Raw genomic sequence first — 26,162 nt, 5'->3', positions numbered from 1 at the left:
ATGTTTGCTCTCTCATTTGACCATTTGAAAAATATCTGCTAAAGCGTATCATTACACTGTTTTCCTTCGATTTATCAGATTTATCATAACTTATCCTCAGACTTATATTTTTTTCCTTAATTTTTAGATGTTTTTGGCGACTTTTGAAACAGTATCAATGAACACCTCTCAGGTTTTTTAAAGATTACTAATAAATAGTTAAAAAGAAGTACATATCAATAACTAAAAAAATAAAGCGAAATAGAAAGAATGAAGTAAAACACATTATATACAGTGAAGATTAAGCATTAACCATGTATAACATTGAGAAACATCAAACATTAGAGTAATGGCAACGCTAACACTTGCACAAAATTGTACAAACAACCGACTCTTTAACGAGCTGTCGATTTGAAGTAACTGGAAATGTCGATCAGAAGACCAACGGAATATATGGGAACCAATTGAGCTTCGAATTTCGTTCAGCGTTAGGGTTCAAAATAAAGTCCCCAGGCAAAATTTTCGCCTAATCGGACTTCGGGACGTGCTACCCCAAACCGGTCAAAGTTTTACTCCTCCGAAAGATGAGATAAACCGGTATTTTTTTTTTATTCTCGCTTATTTTCCGTCGGTCTAGTTCCGCCACTGTTGTGGCCAATCACCGACGCCCAGGGAGGCGACTCTACACCCAGGACCCTAACTCACGACCCGTTTATTAACGGACCGGCGCCAACGGCTTTACTTCCTCATGCGATGGAAGGCGTGATCCCAGAGATTTTTCGCCTCCGAAAATCTCCCGGTGTCGGCTAGGATTGAATCTAGACCAGTTTGGGTTGGTTGTGAGTGGATCACGCCACCTCACAACCATCGACACCTATGTCGGCGGTGGGATTCGAACCCAGGCGTCGAGCGTGGTTGGCGGAGACGTTACCAACCACACTAGGCCCCCGCCCTAGAGATAAACCGGTAGTAGTTCAAGAAATTGACGACATCGATTTTTTTTCAATGTTAATTTTTTTATGGACCTCACTGCGACCAGTAATTTTGATTTTCAATGTCACTTGTACGAACGTTTCTTTTTTTCCTTTTTGTAGTGTCACTCATAGGGAAGTTTTCCAGACTTTCTACACATTTACGACAACAGGCTTATTGGTTCAGCACCATACCTCCGGAAAGTTCGATACAAGCTTGAAGGCCCCATAAATTGAAGTTGTTGATGTGAATAAAACCGTCGTTGTCCTGGGCGTCGATGGTTGACACAATAATTATGGAAATAAACATGATATAAATGGATGTAATGGTTAACAAAAAACGCATGTCCGTATGATAAGTTTCTTTAATTATGTTCAACCATGTTCAGGCTTTTTCGGACGATACCAATCATCAGTAGCATGTTCATATATTGCGTTCTGTAAATCATCTTCAACATAATGGAATGATTCTTCAATTACGGTTCTCGGACTTCTAGATGTTACACGATAGTCAAAAGGAAGATCGTAGCACTTACATATACAGCAGGACGGAAATCTAAACCAGTCCGAGAATATACCTCTGCACTCATTATGTGGATCATATGCTAATAAACGATGTAATCTATACTGCTGTTCACATCGGCAACCTTCTCGACAATACATTTGTTTGAACTCAAAAGCACATTTTTCCCAATGTACATACTGCTCGAAAGGATAGAGATTTAGTAACGCAAGCACCTCTCCGCGCGTATTATTGGCCCAAAACGGGGCAACTACCTCTTCTTTCACCGGGCAGGCATTACTGAAAAGAAAAAAAATCCAGTAAATTGCTGACACTAAATTAGATATCAAGAGCAGCTTTCTAAAAAATTGGTTTCGGTAATAGATTCTAACATCAAAATTGTTCTATTTTCCGGCAGAAGATCAGAACCATTTTCCGCCTCTATGTGGATAAACCCCATCTCATTTTCGTCATTTTGAATTCAAAATATTTAGAAAAAAAAAACAAGCTAAGAAAAAATATTCAGTGGTACACCTATAATATGATCATTTTCTTTTCTTTCTTTTCCAGATGTTGTAATGTTTAAAATGTCATAGTCACGTATTCAAATGCCAAAATAATAGTATTTAAATGCCAAAATAATAAATTTATAACAATAATAGAGAAAACACCCAAAAAAAATTCTGAGTGAAAATGACAAAATATTCAAACGTCCATAACTTTTGTTTTTCATTTTACCATCACCAAATTTTGACAGATAGTAATAAATATTGTCGTCTTCAATGTATAAAAAATTAGATTTCTCAAAAAAGGTATTTTTTGAGATATTTCAGGTTTTGTGACAATTTGAATATTTAGCCCAGAAAAAAGAAATATTTTTATAGTGTATATATTCACCAGCTTGGTAGGCAACAAATTCCAGTTTGCCTACCAAGCTGCTAAATCAACTGAAACAGCACTTCACATGTTGGTTTCAAAACTAGAAAAGTCTTTTGATGCCAAGGAAATCTCACTGGCAGCTTTTCTTGATATTAAGGGAGCATTTGACAACGCCTCTCACGAATCTATAAAGAAAGCTATGATAAATCGGGGTTTTGACATATGCATCTCGAACTGGATACTTGCTATGTTAGACAATCGGGTAATCACAGCCAATTTAGGAAGATCAACTTTAACGACAAAACCAACAAGAGGCTGCCGCAAGGAGGGGTTTTATCTCCTTTATTGTGGTCTCTGGTAGTCGATGATCTTCTCAACAACTTAACGAACCTAGGTTATGAAGTCATTGGATTTGCTGATGATATTACTATCTTAGTTAGGGGCAAATGTGGGCCTACTATTACTAATAGAATGCAAACTGCCCTAAACTACACACTCAAATGGTGTAAGCAGGAAGGACTAAATGTTAATCCTTCTAAAACAGTCATTATCCAATTCACAAGAAAGAGAAAGTATAATATTGCAACTCTACAGTTGGGAGAAACACAGTTGGAGCTATCCAAGCAAACCAAGTACCTTGGTGTCATGCTTGACCATATGCTTAACTGGAACGACCATCTGGAGTACGCAATCTCAAAAGCCAACAATGCTCTTTGGGCTTGCAGCAATACATTTGGTAAGAAGTGGGGACTCAAACCAAGGATGATTCATTGGATTTACTTGGCTATAGTGAGACCCAGAATAACTTATGCCTCATTAGTGTGGTGGCCTAAAACTACACAAACATCAGCTCAGAAAAAGCTGGATAAGCTACAACGTCTGGCATACCTATCAATAACTGGAGCATTAGCCAGCGCACCATCCAAAGCCTTAGAAGCTCTTTTGTATCTTCTACCTTTGCATCAATATGTGCAACTTGAAGCGGAAAAAGGGGCTCTCAGGCTCAAACGCGTTAAACTTCTTCAGGAAGGGGATCTAGAATGACACTTACGAATCCTTAAAGATTTTCAACTGAACAACTTAGTAACAATGCATGAAGACTGGATGGAATCCAAGACTAACTTCAATATTCCCTTCAAAGTGATTGAATCCTCTCGCAGCGAATGGGAAGAAGGAGGTCCTAAAACTCGCCCAGAATCACTCTTGTTTTTCACAGATGGCTCTAAAATGGGTGAATCTACTGGTGCTGGGGTTACTGGACCAGGAATTATTATATCAATTCCAATGGGACAGTGGCCCATAGTCTTCCAAGCTGAAATAAATGCTATCCTGACATGCACAAATATTTGTTTAGCTAGAAAATATAGATATGCCAATATCTGTATTTTCTATGATAGTCAAGTAGCTCTTAATGCACTTAAAGCCTACACATGCCAGTCGAAGTTAGTTTGGGATTGTATTTTATCCCTACGACAACTGACTGTAACTGCATTCTTCGGACCGGAGCCATTCTGTGGGGTTTCTACATCCTGCCTGAAATCAGAGCTCAGAGGCTGGGAAGCAATGATGATTGGTGCCAACTGGAGGGCTACTTCCAATGCAAGACAATCTAAACTCTTCATTACACCTTGTAATAGAATCACCCGCAACCTCCTCAGTACAAATAAAGCTGATCTGAGTACGTTGACTGGCCTACTGACTGGACACTGTCCGAGTAGGTATCACCTTAAAAAAATAGGTAAACTGACAGAAGACATATGTCGCTTCTGTAATCTTGAAGTTGAAACTTCGGAACATCTACTGTGCCAATGCGGCGCATTATTTGAGCAAAGACAGTGTATTTTTGGAAAAGGTGTCCTTACGCCTAACGAGGTATGGAATGCTGAACTAACAAAGGTAATGAACTTTATCAAAGAGGGCATTCCTTCTTTGGGGGGAAATGCAAAGTCCTAGGGCGACCGTCACTGATACCCATAGTGATGGAACGAACTGACAGTGCTTATATATTAACGCGGAGTATACCACAATATATCTAAATAGTGGTAGCAGTGGTCATAAGCTCCTACAAGGGAAAAAAGTGTATATATTTTTTTTAGAATCGCAATTCCTTGCTGAAGACACCATTTCAATCAAACAAGTCGTTATACAAAATATTTCATTCATAAGTCACATTTTTGGATAGGCCCTTTTGAAACAGCAGTCGTGAGCAGTGCTGATAAAAGTCATTTCCCCCAGCAAAATTCTTCGAAAATTACAGCCAATCATTTTCAATTTTCACTTCCAATGATCGCAGCACTCTTTCAAATACACTAGATTTTCGTCCTAGTAACGTGCTGTTATACTCAGATGAAATAGATCGCGCGCATCGTTCACGGTTACGGAATAAAATTTAACGACAAAACCAACCAAATGATCTTCACTTCAAAGCGAAAAAGAATAACAAACAGTCCACTCAACCAAAATGAACCTCACCGAAACACTTTTTCACTGACACTGACCGATGCCTTGACAATCTTCGTTAACTGATAAACTGATTTTGTTGTCTTGCTTTCATCGCATGAAATATAATGAGGTGTTTTGACAGTTCACTTCCATGCAAAAAGCGGGAAGGGAGAACTCTGAAAGGATTGTAAAAAAATAACGTTTATGGATGCTTTTTTTCACTTTCACTCAAGAGTGTCAACAAATATCAACCCTGGTCGTGAGTATACATGAAGAACTGATAGTATAGAATGACCTCTTTCTCAACTTTAAACAACTGTGCAAAGTTTCAGCGAAATCGGAAATGGTCGATCAGAATCGATTTGCGAAGTAGCGTGGACTTGTTCAAGTAAGAAGAAGACGCGGGGGTAAAACCAAGCGAATTAAGGAGGGTTTTGACAGCAGTTATATTGGCTTCAGGTCAAAACTAGGTGGGCTCTGGGAATAAAGAAATTCTCTATAAGTGTTACGAACGAAGCAACAAAGTAAGACCTACATAGTACCTGAAGACCTACAAGGCAGACAAGAGACACTCATTATTCTTATTAAAACAATTGTCAGAACAGTAAAGGCCCAAACACAATGGATACGTTTGCGTTGCGTTGATAGTTATTTGACAGAAAATGTATGGGCTAACTGTCAAATTGCCGCAAATGCAGCCGCAATGTATCCATTGTGTTTGGACCTTAAGTGTTGTGCCTTGTTCCAGGTAGAAATTTTATTATATTACCATGTCCGAGAAGGTATTATTTGAGGAACATTGGTCGGGCTCAGAATCCTATTTGCTACTTTGATAATATGATAAAACGAAGCCTTGGAGCATGTGCTCTGGAGCTGTTATGCATTGTACATGCGCAGAAGTGAAGCTCATTATGAAGGCTGTTTACAGACCAGTGTAATCTATTTTGGTGATTCGGGAAAGGTAATTGGGTTTGAATCACATTTTACCTGACTGCGAACCGTACAGTAATTAATATTATATATAATATTCATTAGTTTAATTTGATGGAGGCAATAGTCAAATTAAAATTAACAAACAAACACTAAGAGAACTTACTTGAAATAGCGGTTTAGGGTTTCAAAGCACGATAAAAGGTCCGTTCGTTAGTACCTGTAGCCTTAATCATGAAAAAAACCCTCATAGTTCATGTTAGGTCTATGTTCAGCTGACGCAAGTGAAACTCCTACGCCGAGTGTCATGAATTGACAAAAAAGTGTTGAGAGTGATTTACTCTTGTTCTTGTTTACGATCGTATCGCATTTGTACGAAAGTAGGTAAGAGAAATTTGCATTCTCGTTTTCGTTCGAATCAATCCGAATGTTCGAGCGCTCCTTCTTTAGCTTATCTGAAAACGGAAATAGAAAAGGCCAATTCGTTCTAACCAATCTTTTCGTACGAAAGTAGGTTACGACCGCAAACAAGAATAATGGTGAATAATATGTATAAGGAATGTCAAAACCCTTTTCAGATCTCCGTAAATGTTTTAATTATTGGTTTAACAGTAATCACCTTTGACACTATATGATCATATACGGATTGAATAAATATTTTTACTTACATTCCTTTCATATTCAGTAAAGTTGGTTCTTTTTGTGTTGAATCTTGATATAGTTGCTCCTCTGGTTTCCTTGTGGTGGTTTTTATGACATTTGTTGTATCAATTTTTGTTACTATTTTATTCGTCTTAACAGGCGTGAAATTTCCTGGTATATCTTTCTCGTCAGAGTTATTTCCAAGTATTGTAGTTGTTTGGTCAATTTTAGATCGATCCGTATGACTTGTTTCGAAAATGTTTGCTGTAGAACTTTGTGACATTTCTGTACTTGAAAAAATGGCATTTGTCGTAATATCAGTTTTATTAGTATCTGGCGCATTGCTTTCCACCGAATTAATTGATTCATTACCTCGTAATGTATCGCTAGTTTCTAAGTTAGCAATAGCAGAAAGTTTTTTCATGTCAATTTTTTCATTATCTCTGATAGGCGCAAAAATATTACTAGTGTTTTGTTGCGAAGATTTAGTGGAAGCGTTGATCGTAATATTCAAAAGTGTGGATCGGTCACTAGTGTTTATTGTATTGTCGGCACTTGTGGTTGTAGAGTATGGTACAGTTGTCGTCGACACTGTACTCGTATTAATTTTTACAGTGCTCCCCCTTTGAGAAGGTCTGAAATGCGGTTCTGTAATAACATCACTAAATTTTTCCCGCCCATGTTCGTAATGAGTAAAATGAACATGCCTCATTTTCTTTGCATCTTTCCGCGAGTACTTTTCTGCAGTTTGATGTATATCATCTATGTCTATTTTATTAGTATCAATTTCAGACTTTAGAATTGATATATGCCGTACATCACCATACATTCTTCGCATCAATCCTTGGTTTTCATGAACAAATCGACGCACTGCATGCCAAGGATAGGCAGATCCTGGTAAGTTACAGTATGCCTGTATGCTTAAATCACATGGAATGGTTTGAATTAATTGAGCAGATCGACTTTTTCGAGAAACATTAGGATCACACGATGACGCAGAATCAAATCCGTATCCACTGGCAGTTATCATCGGAACGAATGTTATAAGAATAAGAGGGTGTATTATGCCCTGAAACAAAAAACAAGATAAATTGAAAATAAACTTGTCTAAAAATTATTATACTTCAATAAAATGTTCAATACTAGGATGCAACGATTATAAAAAAAATACTGTATAAATTTTATTGAATAAAATATCTATTCAGCAAAAATGTTGGCCAAAAAGGCTCGCTAATAATATAATTATCTCACTTACCAACTCTACTTGAGTGTATCGACTCATATCCTTGATCGTGTTCTGATTCATAACATGTGAATTTTCAGTGGTTTCACGTAGTACATATCATATCAGATTAAATCATATCTACATGAAATCTAGTGGAAATATTAAAATAAATTATGCAATGATTTTCTAAAACAAACACTTCATTGAATTTCAGCAGGTGTGGTGTAAAACTGTTTGTCATAAAGATGCACACTTTCGACTTTCTCCTTTCCATTTCATTTCACCGTATTTTAAACTTCTCATTCAGCCTTGCTTTCTATTAACACCTTTCGAGTTCAATCGGTACTCGTTGGATTACACAAACCAACATAATCATAGCGCACAAACTTACTGATATATGAGCACGTGCATATCTGCAGACGCGGATGAATAGAAAGAAAGAATCATTCTCAAACTATCACTCTACGAACATATGCATTAAATATTATTTATTGCTATATAAATAACATACTTGATGTTTGTTCATTCACGACTTGCCCGATATCTGCATGAAAGTGAATTAAAATATCGTTAACTAACTGTTAGAAAAAAAAAATATTTAAATTCTCTAATTACAACACAAGTATGTTCACCTTGAATGTTCAAAATTAACTGTTGTACGAGACAAAATGTTGATACTGACAATATTGAGTTGTGAGAGGTGGGAGAAAAAACGATATACAGTTTTTTAGTAGGTCAGTAGTATCGCTCTCGCTTCACCGTCAAACTGTCGGTCTGGTCGTTCCTCTCAATGCACTTTGCGAACGTAATCGCCATTTGGCGAGCATGTGGATGGTATGATAGAAAAGTGAAAATCCCTCTCATATAAAAGCAAAAACCGAATCACGCTGCAAACCACAATTATACTTAGGTCCGTTTTTGACTACTAGTTAAACCCTGCCTAGTTTTTATTCATCTAAGTGTACATGTGTTACGTTCACAATTTTTTTGTTTTAATTTATTTTCTCAAAACTACTATCCACAAAATTCATGCTCCACCAATCAGTACCAGTAATTTGAAGTTTTGTTCCTGATATAATCAGGAAACTTTTCACATTGCAACATCGACTAATCTCACTAGCCGGATTAACTTCACTTCCTAAGTCCTGGAATTACTATTGAAACGGTAAAAAAAAAGAAATGTAATTTTGAGGCTAAACAAATTGGGAACAAAACGTGATAAGGTAGTCACCTCACCAGTGGCTGGTTAGTTTTTCTTATCATGTTTTTTTAGATGTGAAAAAAGGTACACAGAGAAATAATCTTTAGCATTTGTTCAAATGTAAGCTTGGACAGAAGGAAAAATATCTAATGAAGAAAACCCAAAATAATCCTCAAACGGCATAATTTTGGGCTTTCTGTCGTTAGTAACATACAATTAAAAACGTTATCTCATTCAGAAAGGCCTTCCACATATAATCATGCATTTTTATCAAAAACTGTCTGAAATAAAAATAAAATAAATTGTTTGTTCAATAACACTCAATTTCCATTACATTTGTTGCAACAAAAGCGTTAACAACAATTGAAAAATATTTTTGGACACCTGTGGTGTGATAGTTGCGTATTTAAATTATCTTTATAACAAATTAGCTGACCCGGCAAACTTCGTTCCGCCCACTTTTGTGTTTAATTAGATAATTTTAAACATTCCTAATTCATTGTCCCTTGCGATTTGTTTATAGTCTGCAAATGCACGACGAATCGGCCATAGGACATATTCAAGGTTAAAAGATAAATCGTTTGATATGATTGGTTTTATCGGAATGACAACACCCTTGACTTGTGGCTTCTGTACATCACCTATATTCTGAAAATATCCACATTGGGTGGTATTCGGTCATTTTCAGCTGTTTTTCTGGCATCAATCTGATTCCGGAAAGATCTATGGTGGTATTCAGGTATTTTGGTTGTTTTCCAGAAAACGAAAGCGGTTATCTTTGAATTTAAAAATTCTATACTTCATCTCGATTACGGAAATATCCATATTAAGTAGTATTCGGTCATTTTCAGCTGTTTTCCAGAAGTTGCCATCTCACTTTTCAAAATGGTGTCTGAGATCAATTTTTAGCTCCTTACATTATCCTGGTTCCGGAGATACTCATATTGGGAGGTACTTGGTCACCTAAGGCTGTTTTTCAGAAACCGGAAGTCGCGATCTTGGATTTCAAAATAGCATTTGAAGAAAATTTCTGGCCCTGAGCATTATTCTGGTTTAAGAAACACCCATATTGGGTGTTATTTGGTCATTTTCGGCTGTTTTCCAGAAACCGGAAGTCGCCATCTTAGAATTCAAAATGGTGTGTGTGTTCGATTTTAGCTTTTGTGTATCATTGTGGCTCCAGAGATACTCATATTGGGTGGAAATCGGCCATTTTGGGCTGTTTTCCAGAATGATTTGTAGCTACCGTGCATAATTACGATTTCGGTATTTGGTCACTCTCTGCTGTTTTCCAGAAACCGTAAGTCGCCGTCTTGGATTTCAAAATGGCATTTGGGGACAATTTCTGGCCTCTGGGCGTCATCCGGGTTCCGAAAACACTAATATTAGAAACCGGAATCAACATATCAAGTATGCTTCCATTTCTTGATTATTTCTCAAGATATGCAGAAATTTGTGTTTCGTGTCTAGAAAACCCCACCCTTTCAGAAGAGAAAGGGGTGTCAAACTATTATGGACTTGTTTGTTACCCCTAAAAGGATTCACCCGCCAAATTTAGTTCCATTTACTTGGTTAGTTTTCGAGATGTGCAGAAATTTGTGTTTCATTTGTACGGAACCCCTGCCTTGTAGAAGAGGGAGGAGTGTTGAACCATTATGGATATATTTGTTACCCCAAAAACATTCACATACCAAATTTGGTTCCAATTAGTTGGTCAGTTCTCGAGACGTGCAGAAATTTGTGTTTCATTTGTATGGAACCCCTCTCTTCCAGGAAAGGGAGGGGTGTCGAACTAACATGGACATATCTGTTACCCCTTAAAACATCCACATACAAAAATTCGGTTTCATTTGCTTGATTAGTTCTTGAGTTGTGCAGAAATTTCTGTTTCATTCTTATGGGACCTCCCCCTTCCAGAAGAGGGAGGGCCCCTTAATAGGAACCTTTGGCGTCGTACACAAATTACGTAACGCTAAAAACCTAGATTTCAGACCCCCCCCGTAAGTAACGATAAGTAACGTTCGATATGACCCCCCCCCCCCCCCTAAAGTTACGTAACGCTGGACAACCTGCCCCCCCCCCCCGCTCCCAAATTTGCAATTTTGAGCAAACATCATAGTTACGTAACGGTCTTAACTATCCCCCTTCCAATGGAACAATAAGTAACGCGAACTCAACACCCCTCCCCCCCTTCCTGCGTTACGTGTGTACGACGCCTTTCTAGGCCCCAAAAACCTTCTCATGTTAAAACTTACCTTTATGTAAACGCAAAAGATTATTTCTCTGTTGTTACTCCTTTCACCTGGAGAAAATCAAGAAAAACCTTCTCTGACTCATGAGAAGACTAATCAGAAGTTTGCACATGAACCTTTTTTACTGGTTCACGCTGTACATTGTACTTATTGTACATTTTTAGCAAAATTTAAATGTTAATGCTCAGTTGAAATCGAAAATAGTTTCATTGAAATATTTTGTATTGAACGAACGCGTGCAATGCAATTACCGTTGCATTATGTTCCAAATGCACACTTGTACCTTAGATTAATTACAATTATTTCCAAAACTTAAATAAACAAAATGGTGTTGCTACATTCGAAAAGAAGTTGGAGTATTGTTTGACAGTAAACATATTTGTTAACAATATTATATGAAACAATTTTATTTGCAAAAATAACTTTATGTAAGTATAAAAAATTTCACTTCCATGTCGATAGAAGTCAATACATGTACAACAAACCGGTTGCATTTTGCCCGTAGCAGATATTTCTTTTATATGGTTGCTGAAACAGGAACCCACAAGATTTTATTTTGTTCACTATCAACAGCAGCTTTTATTTGAGTACACATGTGTGCAATGTTAACACCAGAAATTACCACTGAAAAATATATAAATTAAAAGGGTATGACGATAATACACATACGACATCCTACCAGATATATAATGTCGATAGTCGGATTCAATTTTTAACGCATGTTCATACATCTCTTTGGCAGCTTTTGCCGAAATTTTATCGCTAGAATAGCGTGCATCTTTTATCTCCTTTATCTGCTTCGCTGATTTGAACCGCAGCAACAGCACTATTGGGTAAATTTGATTTCTTTGAAGACGTTCCACTGCTGATATGCATATATCAAGTATACAATGATGTTGCTGATGACAATAAGATGAAAAGGTGTTTTTTAATTGACAGTTAATGTGGGTACTGTTTGGTTGATAAAACAAACCTTATTATCTAAAATTGTTTGTATAGATGTATATTCAAACATGCTACCCCTGCGGTGGTAATCAGCAATGGTATTATTTTGAATACCATTTTCCATTTCTTCTTTGGTGCATCTTACTTGATTTTGCTGGCACTTATAAAAGTTTTCCGGAAAATCTATGCACAATTTCTCGATTACACACTCGGAAAGTGGTCCGAGGATTAGTACCGGACGATATTTATCTGTAATAAAAATCATACTATGGTCATGCTCCAAATTTTATACGATACACACATTCTAAACGCTCGACCCGTTGATAACTCGTAACACCATCATCGTTTAAAGAACCCAAATCAATGTATAAGCTCAAATGCGCATTGCTAAAACTTGCTAGTTCTTTTGAATCTCTAGACGAGCTTCTTTGCGGTTTGATTCGTTTAAAGAAGGAACGTCTCGCAGATGTTGATCCTCTCCGAGTTGTTGTATCAACGTCTTGTAGATCACCAAGCAGTCTCAGTTCTTCTTCGACCCTGAAAAAAGTTTTTCCAGCAAAATCTTTATGCTAAAATTTTAACAAATCGGGACATACTTCAACTTGTTAGGAATAATTCCGCATTGCAATTTATGCCCACATTCATCTAGTTTCCAGGCACGCCAACGGCCAGGTATTCCACCAAACATTGTATTATCGACGTAAAGAACTTCATCCTTGTTAAAAGAAAGCTCTGAATCACCAAGATCGCAGTTTCTATCAAATCCTACTCTTATATACAGCGCGTCACCAGGTTTATCCTTGATCTGATTAAATTCTACAATACAAAAACCAATGAAAACCGTTCGTTTCCGAATATATTAAAATCTTACTTTGAATATTATACAAAACCAGTACGGCAATATTTTCCGCTGGTTTTGCTATTTCCAGAGCTGCATGTTCAGCCGTGGATCTTCGTAAATCAGCACCATTAAATTCCAAAATATGATCACCCACTCGCAATCCAGCGTTATCAGCAATTGAATCTTTCTGAACACCATGTACAAATATTCCGTTGGCGTTTCCTCCTACAAGGCTTATTCCGAGATTAGAGTTTTTCCTGGTTTCAATGAATATCAATCGTGGCTGTTCTTTATGATGATTGGATTGCGTTGTATTTGTCATTTGTGATTGATGATTGTCATTACTAGCTATATTTTTTGATGTGATGGTGGATATTGAGTTTACAGTTGTTGTGTTAACTGTTGAAATGTTTGAACGCCCTATTACTCTGGGTGAGTTTTGAGGAGTTGGCGAGCTTGAACGACCAATGTTATCCTCACTTGTTGTTAGATTATAATACACTTCGGGATTGTATAAAACGCGCATAGTGATGGAGTTTCCACACTGACGTAAAACATGTGCTGCAAGGTCATATGTAGCTTTCCTCAAATTGATACCGCAAACTTCCAGCAATTGGTCACCAATATGAAGACCCACTTTACTAGCGAGGCTGTTTTCTCCAACATTTGAAACGAAAACTCCACCTCCGTTCCCTTGACAGAAAATTTTTATTCCAAGCGACATTTCACTTTTGTCAATATGAACAACACGAAGCTCGCCTATGTTAGGTTTCGTACGTACGGTGTAATCCTGCAGTGAATTTCGCTTATTCGATATTCTGCCAGGTTCTATTACTTGAACCTGAAATGTTGGAATAGGAGATGCTCTTTCTGAACTGCAGTAATCAAGAGAGCCATTGCTTATTTTGCCACCACTGCCACGACTTGTCACGCTTTGATTAGAAGGTATTCTGTATCCTTGCACTTTATTGCGCGGAAATGTACCACCTTCATAACCCATCAACCCAGTTGGCACTTCTTCTTTGGACGATTGAATATGACTATATCTGTTGAATTGATAGTCAATGGATCCATGGGAGTGATATGGTTGCGGATGCCCAATTGTGTCTCCTCCTGATGTAGCATTTCCGGTCGGTCGTACTGTTGCCGTGGGATAAGAATAAGTGTTCGATGGAATATTTGAAATCCCTGGATATACCGGGGAATTATAACTGACAGTGCAACTTTGATTGCCTCCACTAATTATCGTCGGAACTCTGTTCGACAAAGACGAATTACTTATATTGCCTATGGATTGCTTTCTAATATGTGCGTAAGGAAGAGTATTGATGTTACTGGTTGTTGTGGTAGTACAATCCATATCAAAACTTTCAGTATCACTAGAATACTTATAAAGATGTTTTGGAACCGCTAAAGGAACATAACAATCCACATGATCTTTAAATTGTGCCTTGCTTGTAAAGTTATAGCCAGTTTGATTTTTGGGAGACAGATTACAATCTACAATTGGATTATTTTTTATGGGTATTAAATCTATAGTGTTTTGTTGTGAAACTAATGGCTGCTGCCGGGTCATAGATAAATTCAAACTATGCCTGTTTGCGTTTAAGTTATGATTGTTGTTACGTGCGTCATACGTAGAAGTTCTATAACTCTTGTTTCCACTAGCAGAATTATTGTTTTTTGGCAGATTATTATCATAACTTAGCTTAGATGTTTGTAATGTGTGACCAATGTCAACTGCAGCAATTGCATTTGAGTTACGTTTACTGGAAACACCATAGCCCATCATATTTTTACCTTGAATATTGGATGTAATTTGAGAAGAAGTGATACTACAATCACTTATGGGAGATGAAAAATAATTTTTCTCTGTGTTATCAGTTGGTATACTAAGCTTCGGACGCTCCTTTCTTGGTCTATGCACTATCGTACCTACATGATTTTCATTAGTATGAACTGTCATTGTTACACGAGGCCATGTTCCACGGGGAACTTCTTGACTCTCTCTTGATTTCCGCTTCATCTTTTTCTCTTTAGCTTTTGCGTACATCGTTGAGTGTATAGCATCTGGGTCATCACTATCTAGAACCGAATCAAGAACAGCAATTGCATCACTTTCCTGACATTCTTTATGATTATTTATACTCATTTTATCTTTTAATTTCTGGAACATTCCAGTTAGTTTCGAAGTAGATTTTGACGAAGATGGTATACTAGCCGCTACTGAATTTGGTGTACTTGATGTAGTGTTGATATTATAAAGCATCGCCGAAGGCATAAAGTGATTACTACTGCCTAGGTCCAAACTCAATCGGTTTATGTCTCTTTGTACATTTTCATGGTTTTGGTCTGATTGTGTACAGTTGCTAATGTTTTGCAACTGTTGCGTTGGAAAAATTATATCTCGAGGATAATTTATAAAATCTTTTACTAATATTAGGCTGAGATTGTTGTTTCTCATGTCGTTGATAATAGTGTTTATCTCATTTACATTTTTTACGTTTTCTGCAGGTTTTCCATTTATGGAAATTATCCTGTCCCCCATACATATTCTACTATCTTTTGCTGCTAGAGAATTAGCATCTATTTTAGAAATGTATACGCCTGTTTCTAAATGTAGTCCATGATTTTTGTTTCCGTTTAGAAAGTTTATTTGAATTGGTAAAAGCCGTTTCAGAGGCCGTTTTACCATTATCAAGCACGTCGGAGTACTATTTTTGATTGCCTTGAGAACTTTTCTTTTAGAAAGCAATGTGCAATCCATTGTATTAATCTGACATATGATATCGTTTGGTAATAAACGCCCAGAAAATACAGAACTAGTTTCGACAGAAATCACTTGTGGACCTGTAAGATTTCTTGGCAAGATACTTTCATTGAATTCATCCGTGTTATCGCTTATGGTTATTCCCCACTCAGATATGTTACTTTGAAGAGACGAAGAGTCAATCTCTATAATTTCTGTAAGATATTGATGCAGAGTTTCTAAATCATAGGATGAATCTAGACTATATGAGCTGTAGTGTGAGCTTCTGAAACTACCATCAGCAGAATTAGTCGAAAGTTCGTTCGTTGTAACGTTGTTGTTCAAAGTATCTTTTAAAACATTCTGCGCTTCCAATCTTTCTGTTAACTGCTCAATTTCTTTGTATGCCTCATCCTTATCTCTGATAGCAGCTAAAAGTTTAGAGGTAGCAGTATCTCGTTCTTTACGGATCTCATCGCATAAGTTTCTAACACTGTCTCTTTCCTGAACAATTTTTTCGCGCTCAGATATGGCCCAATCTCTTCTTCCCTTAGCGATTTCTGTTTCTTGGACTGCTTTTGTTATTTCAGCCTTAGCTTTATCGAGTGTTTTTTTAAGCCTGTCAATTTCTCTATTGGCTGATTCCAGGTTCTCTGTTACCATATCGAATTTATCTTTGCTTTCTGTTCGCTCCCGACTCCAGTTAGAATCCAAGTAATATTCTCCGCGATTTTTAAACATATCCAGCTTCTCCTGTAGCGTTGTGCATTCCTTCAAAGAGTCATCGCGACATCGCAACGCATTTTGTAGATCACGTTCCAAGCTTTCATTTTTATCATAAAGTTTTTGAATTTCTTTAAGCACTGTTCCTCGTTCTGACATTACTGTCTCAATTTCAAGTTCAGCTGCTTTGAGCAGTTCTTTATATTTGTTTCGCTCTTTTTTTAAATCTTCACATAGTTTTAAACAGTGGGCAGGATCACTTACAAATTCGTCATACCGCATTCTCAAATTGTCGTATTTCTGTTTCAACAGATTATATTCATGATAGGTGTTAAAAAAATCTCCCTTTTCACTTTCAAGTTCTTTCTTAAGCATCTGATAATCTCGTTCCAGCCTAAAAAGTTCAAACTATTTTTTAGTCGTCAAAATAGGAACGCCCACACACAAATATACTAAAATCGCTTTTTACGGGGCTTTTTTGTGCGGATTTCGGAAGATAAGCGATTTTTAGACGTATATATAAATAAACACCGTACGTATTCCCCGCGTAAAAAACGACATTAGTAAACTTTCATTACAACATAGTTGCTAGTGGAGACTAGCTTTATTTAACAAAGACAAACAAAAGAGAATAATGAAATTAGCAAACAAAATAGAATAATGATATCTTCATACCTTTGTTTTTCATTAGATATGGTTTTGAACTGCGTCATAACGTCTCTATACTTTCCTTTGAGATATTCAATTTGGATCATGCGGTCATAATCGTTGGAAACTTCTGCAGAAAATGAAAACTAGTTAAATATAGTATATCTATTGCGATGAATCTTCGTACCTCCGTCATCACTGTTATTTTCGCTGGATGCCATTTTGATCAAATAAAGTTTTGATTGGTTTTGATTGTGACCCGTGTTCGTATATGTGTGTATCTAGGAAAGAAAAATATTGTGATACTTCACGAAAACAATAACTGCAAAATTTGATACATGTTTATGATCAATTATTCAGAATACAAATAACATAGTTGATTAAATTTGATAGTGATGTACCTAAAATAAAAGTAACTTGAATACCACGAATTTTGTGGACAAAGAATAAACAGAATGAGCTGAATGTTTCTTACAGCAGTAGGTATAGATATATTACTGTAGGAAAAAACATTTCTTTATAATAATTGTTTTGAGTATAGTAAACTAGGATGCATTTCAAAATAAACAAGTTGTGATGAAAATATATTTTTATATTTATGTAGCAAATATGCAGTGAAAACTCACATCCACTCTTCGTAAATACAATAAAATAATAAATATCTGTTCTATAATCTCGATATACCTTCTGATTAATCAACGTAACAAGTATGTATAGTCGAAAGATATTTACAAATGAAATTACTAAGATACTTTTTTAATACACTAGAATAAAATTGATTTCACATAGATGTCAACTACACAACAAAACCGAATTTCAGCGCGATAGGCTGAAAATGCACACTGTGCCGTTTGAAAACCGGTGTATAATTCAAACTCTAGAAAATTAAACACAAATAGCACAATTTAAGACAATATTTTTGAATTTAAAATTAAACTGCGATAGTGTAATGAAAAATAAAATATTTTCACATTTTGACAGTATTGCACGCTTGAATAAAATAACTGATTGATAAAGTTGTCGTAACACATACAACTAGTCATACACTCTAAATGAACTTACCTATTATTATATATCAAGTAACACATAGATGTCCCAGTTGGCCATCACTGCGATATCAGAAAGCAACACTATAGACTGTTAAAATCACTGTTCGACTAACAGTTGGCGCTGCAGTAAAACTCATGATGGTTTGTGTATGTTTTTGATATATTTGTAGTAAGTTATCACGAATTTTCCTAGTTTTCGTAGATTAGTAATTTTTGTAACTCATATAAGAACATAACCCCCAATTATTAACAAAAATCGGATCTTATGTCGTTTTTACAGTGTAGCTACCCCGCGGACTACACTTTGTCCTATCACTGTTTTTTTACATTTTCCGGACTATCCCGGACTACCCTTTTTCTGTCCCGGACAGTCCGCACAAGAAACAGAGTGCAGTTTTGAAGACACCAACACATTCACACGTATGTGTCAAAATAAAAAAAAAATGTGTCAAAATCGGTTTGCTTTGATTATCGTTCTTCGCGTGTCAAACATCAGGTTGAATTTTATTTATTTTATTTTGTAATTTTTCATTAAATTGGCAAATTTTTCGTACAGTAGCACAAATGCGATAATAGACAATGGCGATAATGACCAAAACAAAAGTGACAGTTACCTCTGGTATTACGCACACCATTGCAACTGCTCGGAAAGTGTTTTTTTTTTCAGCTGCAAAGCGTAGTCCGGGACGGGATAGTCCTGCCGTAAAAACGAATTCGACATTATATATTTCGTATTCCATATGTATTATGTAATCAGTAGTCATCACGGTTGTATATTTTTACTCTCAGTTTAAATTGAAAACTATGCATTTAGCAATTTACGCGGATTTTAGAGTTTATAGAATTATTTTACGCACTACGTTAACAACCCTAACGAAAATACTATCCTGCGTAAAAAGCGACTTTGGTGTATCGAAATAGTCAAAAATTTCTTGTGAATGGTTTAACAAATCATTTTTATTTACAATATTTACAACAGAACTATTAATACATAATGTTTGTGCATTAAAAGCTTATAGTTCTTTATATCGTTAAATCACAATTTTATTAAAACGCGGAGCTTGTAAAAAAGCTGACAGTTTCGAAATTCAAAATTAAATCGTACTTTCCATTCAATATTGCTAAGTTATCTGGAGTTGTTTCAGCTGAAAAGTTTCCAGCTTGATGCAGGTTTTCCTCGAAACCAGCTGCGCCATGCTACGCAAAACTACGGTATTGAATAAGTTTCTTTTGCGACTGAATAATAATGCATGATTCTATAAAATATTCAACGAAGACTTAATGTACTGAACTCCATTACAATTTATATTATTTTAAGCTTACTCATCATTTTGTCTATATAGAAGAAAATTATATTCTATGAATGCATTGTCTTGAAAATCAAGATGAAGAGATTTGCATTGAGCATACACTGCATAAAAACACGCTAGCACGATAAAAGGATGATGTTGAATGTACTGTGTGTAGCTGAAGATGACAATGGAACTGAAGTGCAGCTGACCCTTCTAATTGTCTCCTTTTCCAGTCCTTCGAAGGAGTGCTGCTGCAAGATCCTTCTTCATTGCGGCCTGCTGGTTTGTATCAGCTAGGGACTGAATGCTTCTCAAACCATTAATTATATCCTTTGTTTTTCCAAAATAAATTTCATTCAATGTATTACGAATTTTATTTTCCATATCTTCTACGATACGTCCAATATTGGCAATATGCGGACTACTCTCACTAACTGGTGCATCCTGTTCGATCTATAAAAAAATATGTATGGGTTTTCTGAGAATGAGAATCGGATAAAATTAACATATACCTGTCTTGTTAAACTACCCCCAAGATTAATCGTACCAGAAGCATGTTTTTGAGTTTGCAACCATAACATGGCAGTCGAAGTCAATTTATAGTGCGCAGTTCTTCCTGAACTTTTTTCCTGTACCTCTACTACATGAATCGAATCCCAGCATCCCTTCGTTTTTTGATTTCCTTCTCCTGCTTTTTTTATTAAGATAACCCCCGCGAAACCGTGATCTAAATCCCATAAATAAGCAGATGATACACCACCTTCATAATACATTTCGCGGTACTGATCAAAGGCATGATTTGCTTCAATTTCCAGCTTGCGTAGGCGTTCAGAAGGCATTGATCCGTCTTCTAGTGGTGGATCATAGGTATTTGACCAAGGTGATCTGTATGAATCACCGTCTCGATTGTAATCGCATAATAAATAATCTTTACCTGTTTCCCTATCTTTTGCTATTTTTAAAGGTTGATCAACCGAAGTTAGTAAGTCTTCACACAAAGCTGGAGCAAGGTCAATCAAATCGATCAAGTTTTTCTCGATTTGCTGAGGTGGAAGCCGTCTCATTAAATCCAAAGCACAATCCATTTGCTGTTCCGTCTGCAATGAATCATTCATTTTAGTGGGTGTAATCACAATGTTGATTTAAGAACCATCGATGTTAAACACGTTTATGAATCATTCAAAATTACCATTTTACAATTGCTTTAACTTGTATAGTTTTGTTTCAAAACATTTACCTCACAAAACATTTGAGACAAAACCCAAAGATGTGATCTGTCAAATTTATTTTCTGATCAGAGGTGCCAAATGTTTTTGAAAAATGACTTCAACTGCTCGAAAAACCGGAAAAATCTGGTCGAAATTGGGTTGTTTAGCTATATCAGTTTTTCATATCATCTTAAGAGCTGCATTTTCTAAGCAAAACATGTTTTTTAAAAATTTTCTATCGCTGTCCTTCAATTTTTAAATCACGAATTAAAATTGCTAGAAATCGCTATAATGACAGTTCGCTCATGTACCAACTGTCATTATAGCGATTTAGAGCGATTTTTATTTCTGCATTGAAAAATCGAAGGACAATGATATAAAAATTTTTTAAATTCACGTTTTGCTCAGAAAATTACACTCTTTTAGCTGATATATAAAAATTAAAAATCCATGAATAGCTAAACAACCCAATCTCAAACTTTCCAATCGTGCATGTATTGGTGCATTTTACACCGTGTAAGTCGGACGGAAAATGAGGCCAACAATATGCTGTCAAAATGCCTTCATTGACTGCGAAATTTTTTCTTCTGCTGACTTTAAGGTTAATTTATTCCTGCGCGGGTTGTGTGAATGGTTTACGGATAGTATCTTACAAAATGAAAATTTTATTTCCAGTGCCGAGCAACTCAAAAAAGACTACATATTTCGATTTTCTTACCCTCGGTAGAGTTAAGCAAGAGTCATTTATGAGGCAAACAACTCGCACTCAGTGTGCGTGACTGAACTGTCAGAAAGCTCTATTGAAAGAAACGTTAAGCAAGGATGCCAGGTCATTTTTCCAAATGTTTCACGTTCCTATAAAAAATGTCTTCACATGTCTCCCAACCTGAGATGGCCCGTTAGGATCGACCAAAGACTGAAAAAGTTACCAGCAAATCAAAAACTGTCGAGCAAAAAAAAGGTCACCACCTCTGCAAAATGCGGATCATATCACATATTTTCGAATGTCTTCCATTTGTCTTCTCAAACAAAGATGTCTTCACCGCAGGGTGAATGTCTTCCATTTGAAGAATTTGAAGACATGTCTTCCAATCGTTGCTCGTGATTTAAAAATCGAAGAATAATGATAGAAAATTTTTGAAAATCACGTTTTGCTTAGAAAATGCAGCTCTTTCAGATGATACAAAAAACGAAGCCATTGGCATCCCGATACCGAGTAACAGTGAATGACAATGAACTCATGTCATGGGCTCAAATTAAATTGTGCCCGCTGTCAGCACTAAGATAAAGATGTATGAAAAGAGGCGGTGATATGCTATCTTGTTTACACATATGTTGAGATGTTAGCCCTTGAAACATGTCGCGATGCCATAGGGGTGCAAAAAACTGATATAGTTGAACAACCCAAATGCCTTACGAATCTTCTAGATAGTATCGATTGTACGAAAATTGTGGGGAAGATAATAATAAATTATATACTTGATAATTTTTCAACGCATCTTATTTTATTCATTATTACTCATTTTTACAATAGTTGCATTTTTTTTATTTTTATTTTTTATACTATAATATAAATAATACACTAAAGTCGCTTTTAACGCGGGGGATACATGCCGCGTAAAAAAACCGCGTAAATTCCGGAATCCGCGTAAAAAAACCGCGTTAATTCCGGAATCCGCGTAAATTCCGGAATCCGCGTAAAAAAACCAGCATTAATTTTGCATTCTGAGTGAAGGGAAACCAAAATCCGCGCAAAAAAAAAAATACCGCGTGAATCTGGAATCCGCGTAAAAAAAAACGCGTAAATTCTGGAATCCGCGTAAGAAACCGCGTAAAAAGCGACCTTAGTGTACATAATTATACAGGACTCACCTGTTTGGCGCGACATGTTACCAATTTTGAAACATACTTTATGTCGAGGAGGCCACAATCTGAAATATTTTTAACATTGAAAAGAAATGTATTATTTATATTTCATATCAGTAATACCTACCACTGATAAAATTGTACAACTCTACTGAAAGAACTAATTTTTTTTTCTTCATCTATAGTTTATTTGACACGGCACAAATACAATTCAATGTTTAACGGCGCCAATTATATCTGGTAGCTTACTTTCTAAAGTATCTTAATAACTAAAAGCAAATTTTTTATCCTCGCTGCCGACTACGAGCTGAAACTAAATCTAACTTAAAGCTAGAATATTTTGCATTAAAAGCACAGGTTTGCTGTTTGATGGTTTTCATTGCCATAGGTAAGCAGCATATCTAATTTGTTCCGCTGCTGGGCCAAGATATTACGGACTGGCATATTGGGTTGTTTCCATCGGGCCTTGAGAGTATCGTGCGGGTCTGATTGCTGTTTCCGGATCCGGGGTCTTAACGTGTCCTAGACCTGGCGTGTCTAGACCTGGCGTCACGGTGTACAGGGCATGACCAAACAACGTGCTCTATGTCGTGATAACCTTCACCACAGGCACAGATACCACTCTCCCCGAGCCCAACACGACGGAGATGCGCGTCAAATCTATAGTGATTGGACATAAGGCGGGACATCACGCAAATGAAATCCCGACCTACATCCAACCCCTTGAACCACGGGTTCGTCGATACCTTGGGGATTATGGAATGTAACCACCTTCCCAGTTCCCCCTTGGTCCAAGAATTTTGCCAACTGATGATCGTGTTCTGACGTACAAATGCGAAAAATTCATTAAAGGCAATTGGTCTTTCATAAATATCACCGTTTGTTGCGCCCACCTTAGCCAAAGAGTCCGCTTTCTCATTACCCGGTATCGAGCAGTGAGAAGGGACCCACGCTAAGGTAATTTGAGTAGATTTTTCGGATAAAGCACTCAGATGTTCCCGTATTTTCCCCAGGAAATACGGAGAGTGCTTAACATCTTTCATCGATCGGAGAGCCTCAATGGAACTGAGACTGTCCGTAAAGATGAAATAATGGTCCGTGGGCATTTTTTTCGATAATCCCTAGGGTGTACTGAATTGCAGCTAATTCTGCGACGTAAACAGAAGCAGGATTATCGAGCTTATGGGAGACGGTTAAATTGTTATTGAAGATACCGAAGCCAGTGGACCCATCAAGAAGTGATGATGTTTCGATATTTATTGGAAAAAATTTTAGGGATCTGCTGCACGCGTAAATGATCCGGGATTCCACGAGTTTCTTCTATCATGGATGTATCGAAAAACACAGTAGAATCAGAAGTATTTGATAAGTCGACACGATTTGGAATATTCGAAGAAGGGTTAATATTTTGGGACATGTGATTGAAATACAATGTCATAAAACAGGTTTGAGAATTAAGTTCGATTAACCTTTCAAAATTTTCAATCACGGGACGGTTCAAGACCTCACATTTGATTAGAATACGAGAAGACAGGCTCCAGAAGCGGTTTTTCAATGGTAGTACTCCAGCTAAGATCTCCAAACTCATCGTATGGGTCGACTGCATGCAACCCAAGGCGATACGCAAACAACGATATTGTATTCGCTCCAGTTTGATCAAATGTGTGTTTGCTGCGGAGCGGAAGCAGAAACACCCGTACTGAATAACAGACAGTATCGTTGTTTGGTAAAGCCTTATAAGGTCTCCTGGGTGGGCTCCCCACCATTGTCCGGTTATTGTACGAAGAAAATTCACTCTTTGTTGACATTTTTTCATCAGATACCTCACGTGACAACCCCAGGTGCTTTTAGAGTCGAACCAGACACCAAGATATTTGTGTACCAAAACCTGAGAAATCGTTTTACCCATTAATTGTGTTTGAAGCTGAGCAGGTTCATGCTTCCTAGAAAAAACTACTATCTCAGTCTTCTCCGGAGAGAATTCGATACCTAGCTGTAAAGCCCAAGCAGACAAATTGTCCAAGGTATCTTGCAATGGTCCTTGCAAATCGGCAGCTTTGGCTCCTGTAACAGAGATTACACTGTCGTCTGCAAGTTGTCTTATCGTGCATGAATTTGCCAGACATTCGTCGATGTCATTTACATAAAAGTTGTAAAGAAGGGGGCTTAAACATGAGCCCTGGGGAAGACCCATGTAGCTAATGCGAAAAGTTGCCAAATCGCCGTGCGTAAAATGCATGTGCTTTTCGGACAACAAATTGTGCAAAAAATTGTTCAAAATTGGAGAAAATCCTTGTCGGTGAAGTTTACCCGAAAGAATGTCAATAGAAACGGGATCAAAAGCCCCCTTAATGTCCAAGAACGCAGACGCCATTTGTTCTTTGCGAGCATACGCCAGCTGAATATCTGTTGAAAGCAACGCAAGACAATCATTTGTCCCTTTGGCACGGCGGAAGCCAAATTGAGTATCTGATAGTAGACCATTTGATTCGACCCAATGGTCTAAACGACGGAGTATCATTTTTTCCATCAATTTCCGGATACAGGATAGCATTGCGATCGGTCTATAAGAGTTGTGATCAGAAGCTGGTTTCCCTGGTTTTTGGATGGCGATCACCTTCACTTGCCTCCAATCCTGCGGTACAATGTTTTGCTCCAGGAACTTATTGAACAAGTTCAACAAGCGCCTCTTGGCATTGCCGGGTAGATTCTTCAACAAGTTGAATTTGATTCTATCTAACCCAGGCGCGTTATTGTTACAGGACAGGAGAACAACTGAAAATTCTGCCATCGTAAAAGGTGATTCTATCGCGTCGTGGCCCGGAGACGCATCGCGAACAATGTTTTGCTCGGGAACAGAGTCCGGACATACTTTCCTGGCAAAATCAAATATCCACCGACTTGAAGACTCCTCGCTTTCGTTGACCGTTACGCGATTCCGCATTCTTCGGGCTGTGTTCCAAAGAGTGCTCATCGATGTCTCCCTCGACGTCTCGTTCACGAACCGACGCCAATATCCGCGTTTCTTTGCTTTAGCCAAACTTTTAAGCTTGGTATTAAGCTCTGAATACCGTAAATAGTCGCCAGGTATACCTCCCTTCTGGTAGGCCTTAAACGCGTCGGATCTTTGCGTGTAGACATCGGAGCACTCTTGGTCCCACCACGGAGTGGGAGGCCGTTCTTTGATCGTTACGCCGGGATATTTCTTCGTTTGGGCTTGCAACGCGGCGTCGAGAATCAAGCCCGCGGGGAGGTTGTATTCTTCAAGTGGTGGATGATGTTGAATCGACTCGACCGCTTTTGAAATCATCTCCTCGTATAACTTCCAATCGACATTCCGTGTGAGTCGCATGCGAGTTGACCCGTTATTAATTGAAATAAGAATAGGCAAATGGTCGCTACCGTGAGGATCAAGGATTACCTTCCATGTGCAATCCAACCGTAGCGACGTCGAACATAAGGATAGATCCAAAGCGCTTGGGCGCGCTGGAGGTTTCGGGATACGTGTCATTTCACCGTTGTTTAAAATAGTCATGTCGAAGTCATCGCAAAGGTTATAGATTAAAGAGGAGCGGTTATCATTGTAAGGGGAACCCCAAGCCACACCATGAGAGTTGAAGTCTCCCAAAATCAAACGTGGCGAGGGAAGAAGTTCTATTAAATCAAAGAGCAGCCGTTGCCCAACCTGTGCTCTGGGAGGAACATATAGTGAGGCAATACAAAGCTCTTTACCTTGTATTGTCATTTGACATGCGACAACTTCGATGCCTGGAATCGAGGGGAGGTTAATACGATAGAAAGAATAGCACTTTTTAATC

General features: G+C 37.4%; 3 protein-coding genes across 9 annotated transcripts; all 3 read right to left on the bottom strand.

Moving 5' to 3' along the window:
- Positions 1–1,301: 1,301 nt before the first annotated feature.
- LOC129731977 (protein spaetzle 4) lies at positions 1,302–8,256 on the bottom strand. 4 transcript variants are annotated; one of them, XM_055692411.1, is made up of 5 exons: positions 8,203–8,256; positions 8,082–8,114; positions 7,601–7,983; positions 6,372–7,414; positions 1,302–1,752 (listed from the first exon to the last, which is right to left on the bottom strand). In XM_055692411.1, the coding sequence occupies exons 3-5, from the start codon at positions 7,649–7,651 to the stop codon at positions 1,326–1,328; spliced, it is 1,521 nt and encodes a 506-aa protein (XP_055548386.1). In that variant the 5' UTR covers positions 7,652–7,983; positions 8,082–8,114; positions 8,203–8,256; the 3' UTR covers positions 1,302–1,325. The 4 variants fall into 4 exon arrangements, with proteins under 4 accessions (XP_055548386.1, XP_055548389.1, XP_055548387.1 ...); XM_055692414.1 differs by having other exon boundaries at positions 6,372–6,630; positions 6,718–7,414; positions 8,082–8,241; XM_055692412.1 differs by lacking the exon at positions 8,203–8,256 and having other exon boundaries at positions 7,601–8,032; positions 8,082–8,192.
- A 3,143-nt stretch (positions 8,257–11,399) lies between these two features.
- On the bottom strand, positions 11,400–17,930 carry LOC129730718 (disks large homolog 5). 2 transcript variants are annotated; one of them, XM_055690266.1, is made up of 9 exons: positions 17,614–17,930; positions 17,117–17,210; positions 16,957–17,059; positions 12,840–16,675; positions 12,565–12,784; positions 12,270–12,505; positions 11,997–12,217; positions 11,703–11,922; positions 11,400–11,647 (listed from the first exon to the last, which is right to left on the bottom strand). In XM_055690266.1, the coding sequence occupies exons 2-9, from the start codon at positions 17,148–17,150 to the stop codon at positions 11,541–11,543; spliced, it is 4,977 nt and encodes a 1,658-aa protein (XP_055546241.1). In that variant the 5' UTR covers positions 17,151–17,210; positions 17,614–17,930; the 3' UTR covers positions 11,400–11,540. The 2 variants fall into 2 exon arrangements, with proteins under 2 accessions (XP_055546241.1, XP_055546242.1); XM_055690267.1 differs by lacking the exon at positions 17,614–17,930 and adding an exon at positions 17,556–17,591.
- A 1,020-nt stretch (positions 17,931–18,950) lies between these two features.
- LOC129732080 (F-actin-capping protein subunit beta-like) lies at positions 18,951–20,614 on the bottom strand. Of its 3 annotated transcripts, none has more exons than XM_055692577.1 (3): positions 20,508–20,568; positions 19,783–20,367; positions 18,951–19,723 (listed from the first exon to the last, which is right to left on the bottom strand). In XM_055692577.1, the coding sequence occupies exons 1-3, from the start codon at positions 20,517–20,519 to the stop codon at positions 19,484–19,486; spliced, it is 837 nt and encodes a 278-aa protein (XP_055548552.1). In that variant the 5' UTR covers positions 20,520–20,568; the 3' UTR covers positions 18,951–19,483. The 3 variants fall into 3 exon arrangements, with proteins under 3 accessions (XP_055548552.1, XP_055548554.1, XP_055548553.1); XM_055692579.1 differs by having other exon boundaries at positions 20,421–20,541; XM_055692578.1 differs by having other exon boundaries at positions 18,954–19,723; positions 20,460–20,614.
- Between the last annotated feature and the right edge of the window lie 5,548 nt (positions 20,615–26,162).

This window comes from Wyeomyia smithii, chromosome 3 (genome assembly GCF_029784165.1).
Source record: "Wyeomyia smithii strain HCP4-BCI-WySm-NY-G18 chromosome 3, ASM2978416v1, whole genome shotgun sequence".
In the NCBI taxonomy this organism is placed as follows: domain Eukaryota; kingdom Metazoa; phylum Arthropoda; class Insecta; order Diptera; family Culicidae; genus Wyeomyia; species Wyeomyia smithii.
The sequence above is the reverse complement of the archived record's forward strand: the minus strand, read 5'-3'. Positions and strand labels throughout refer to the sequence as shown.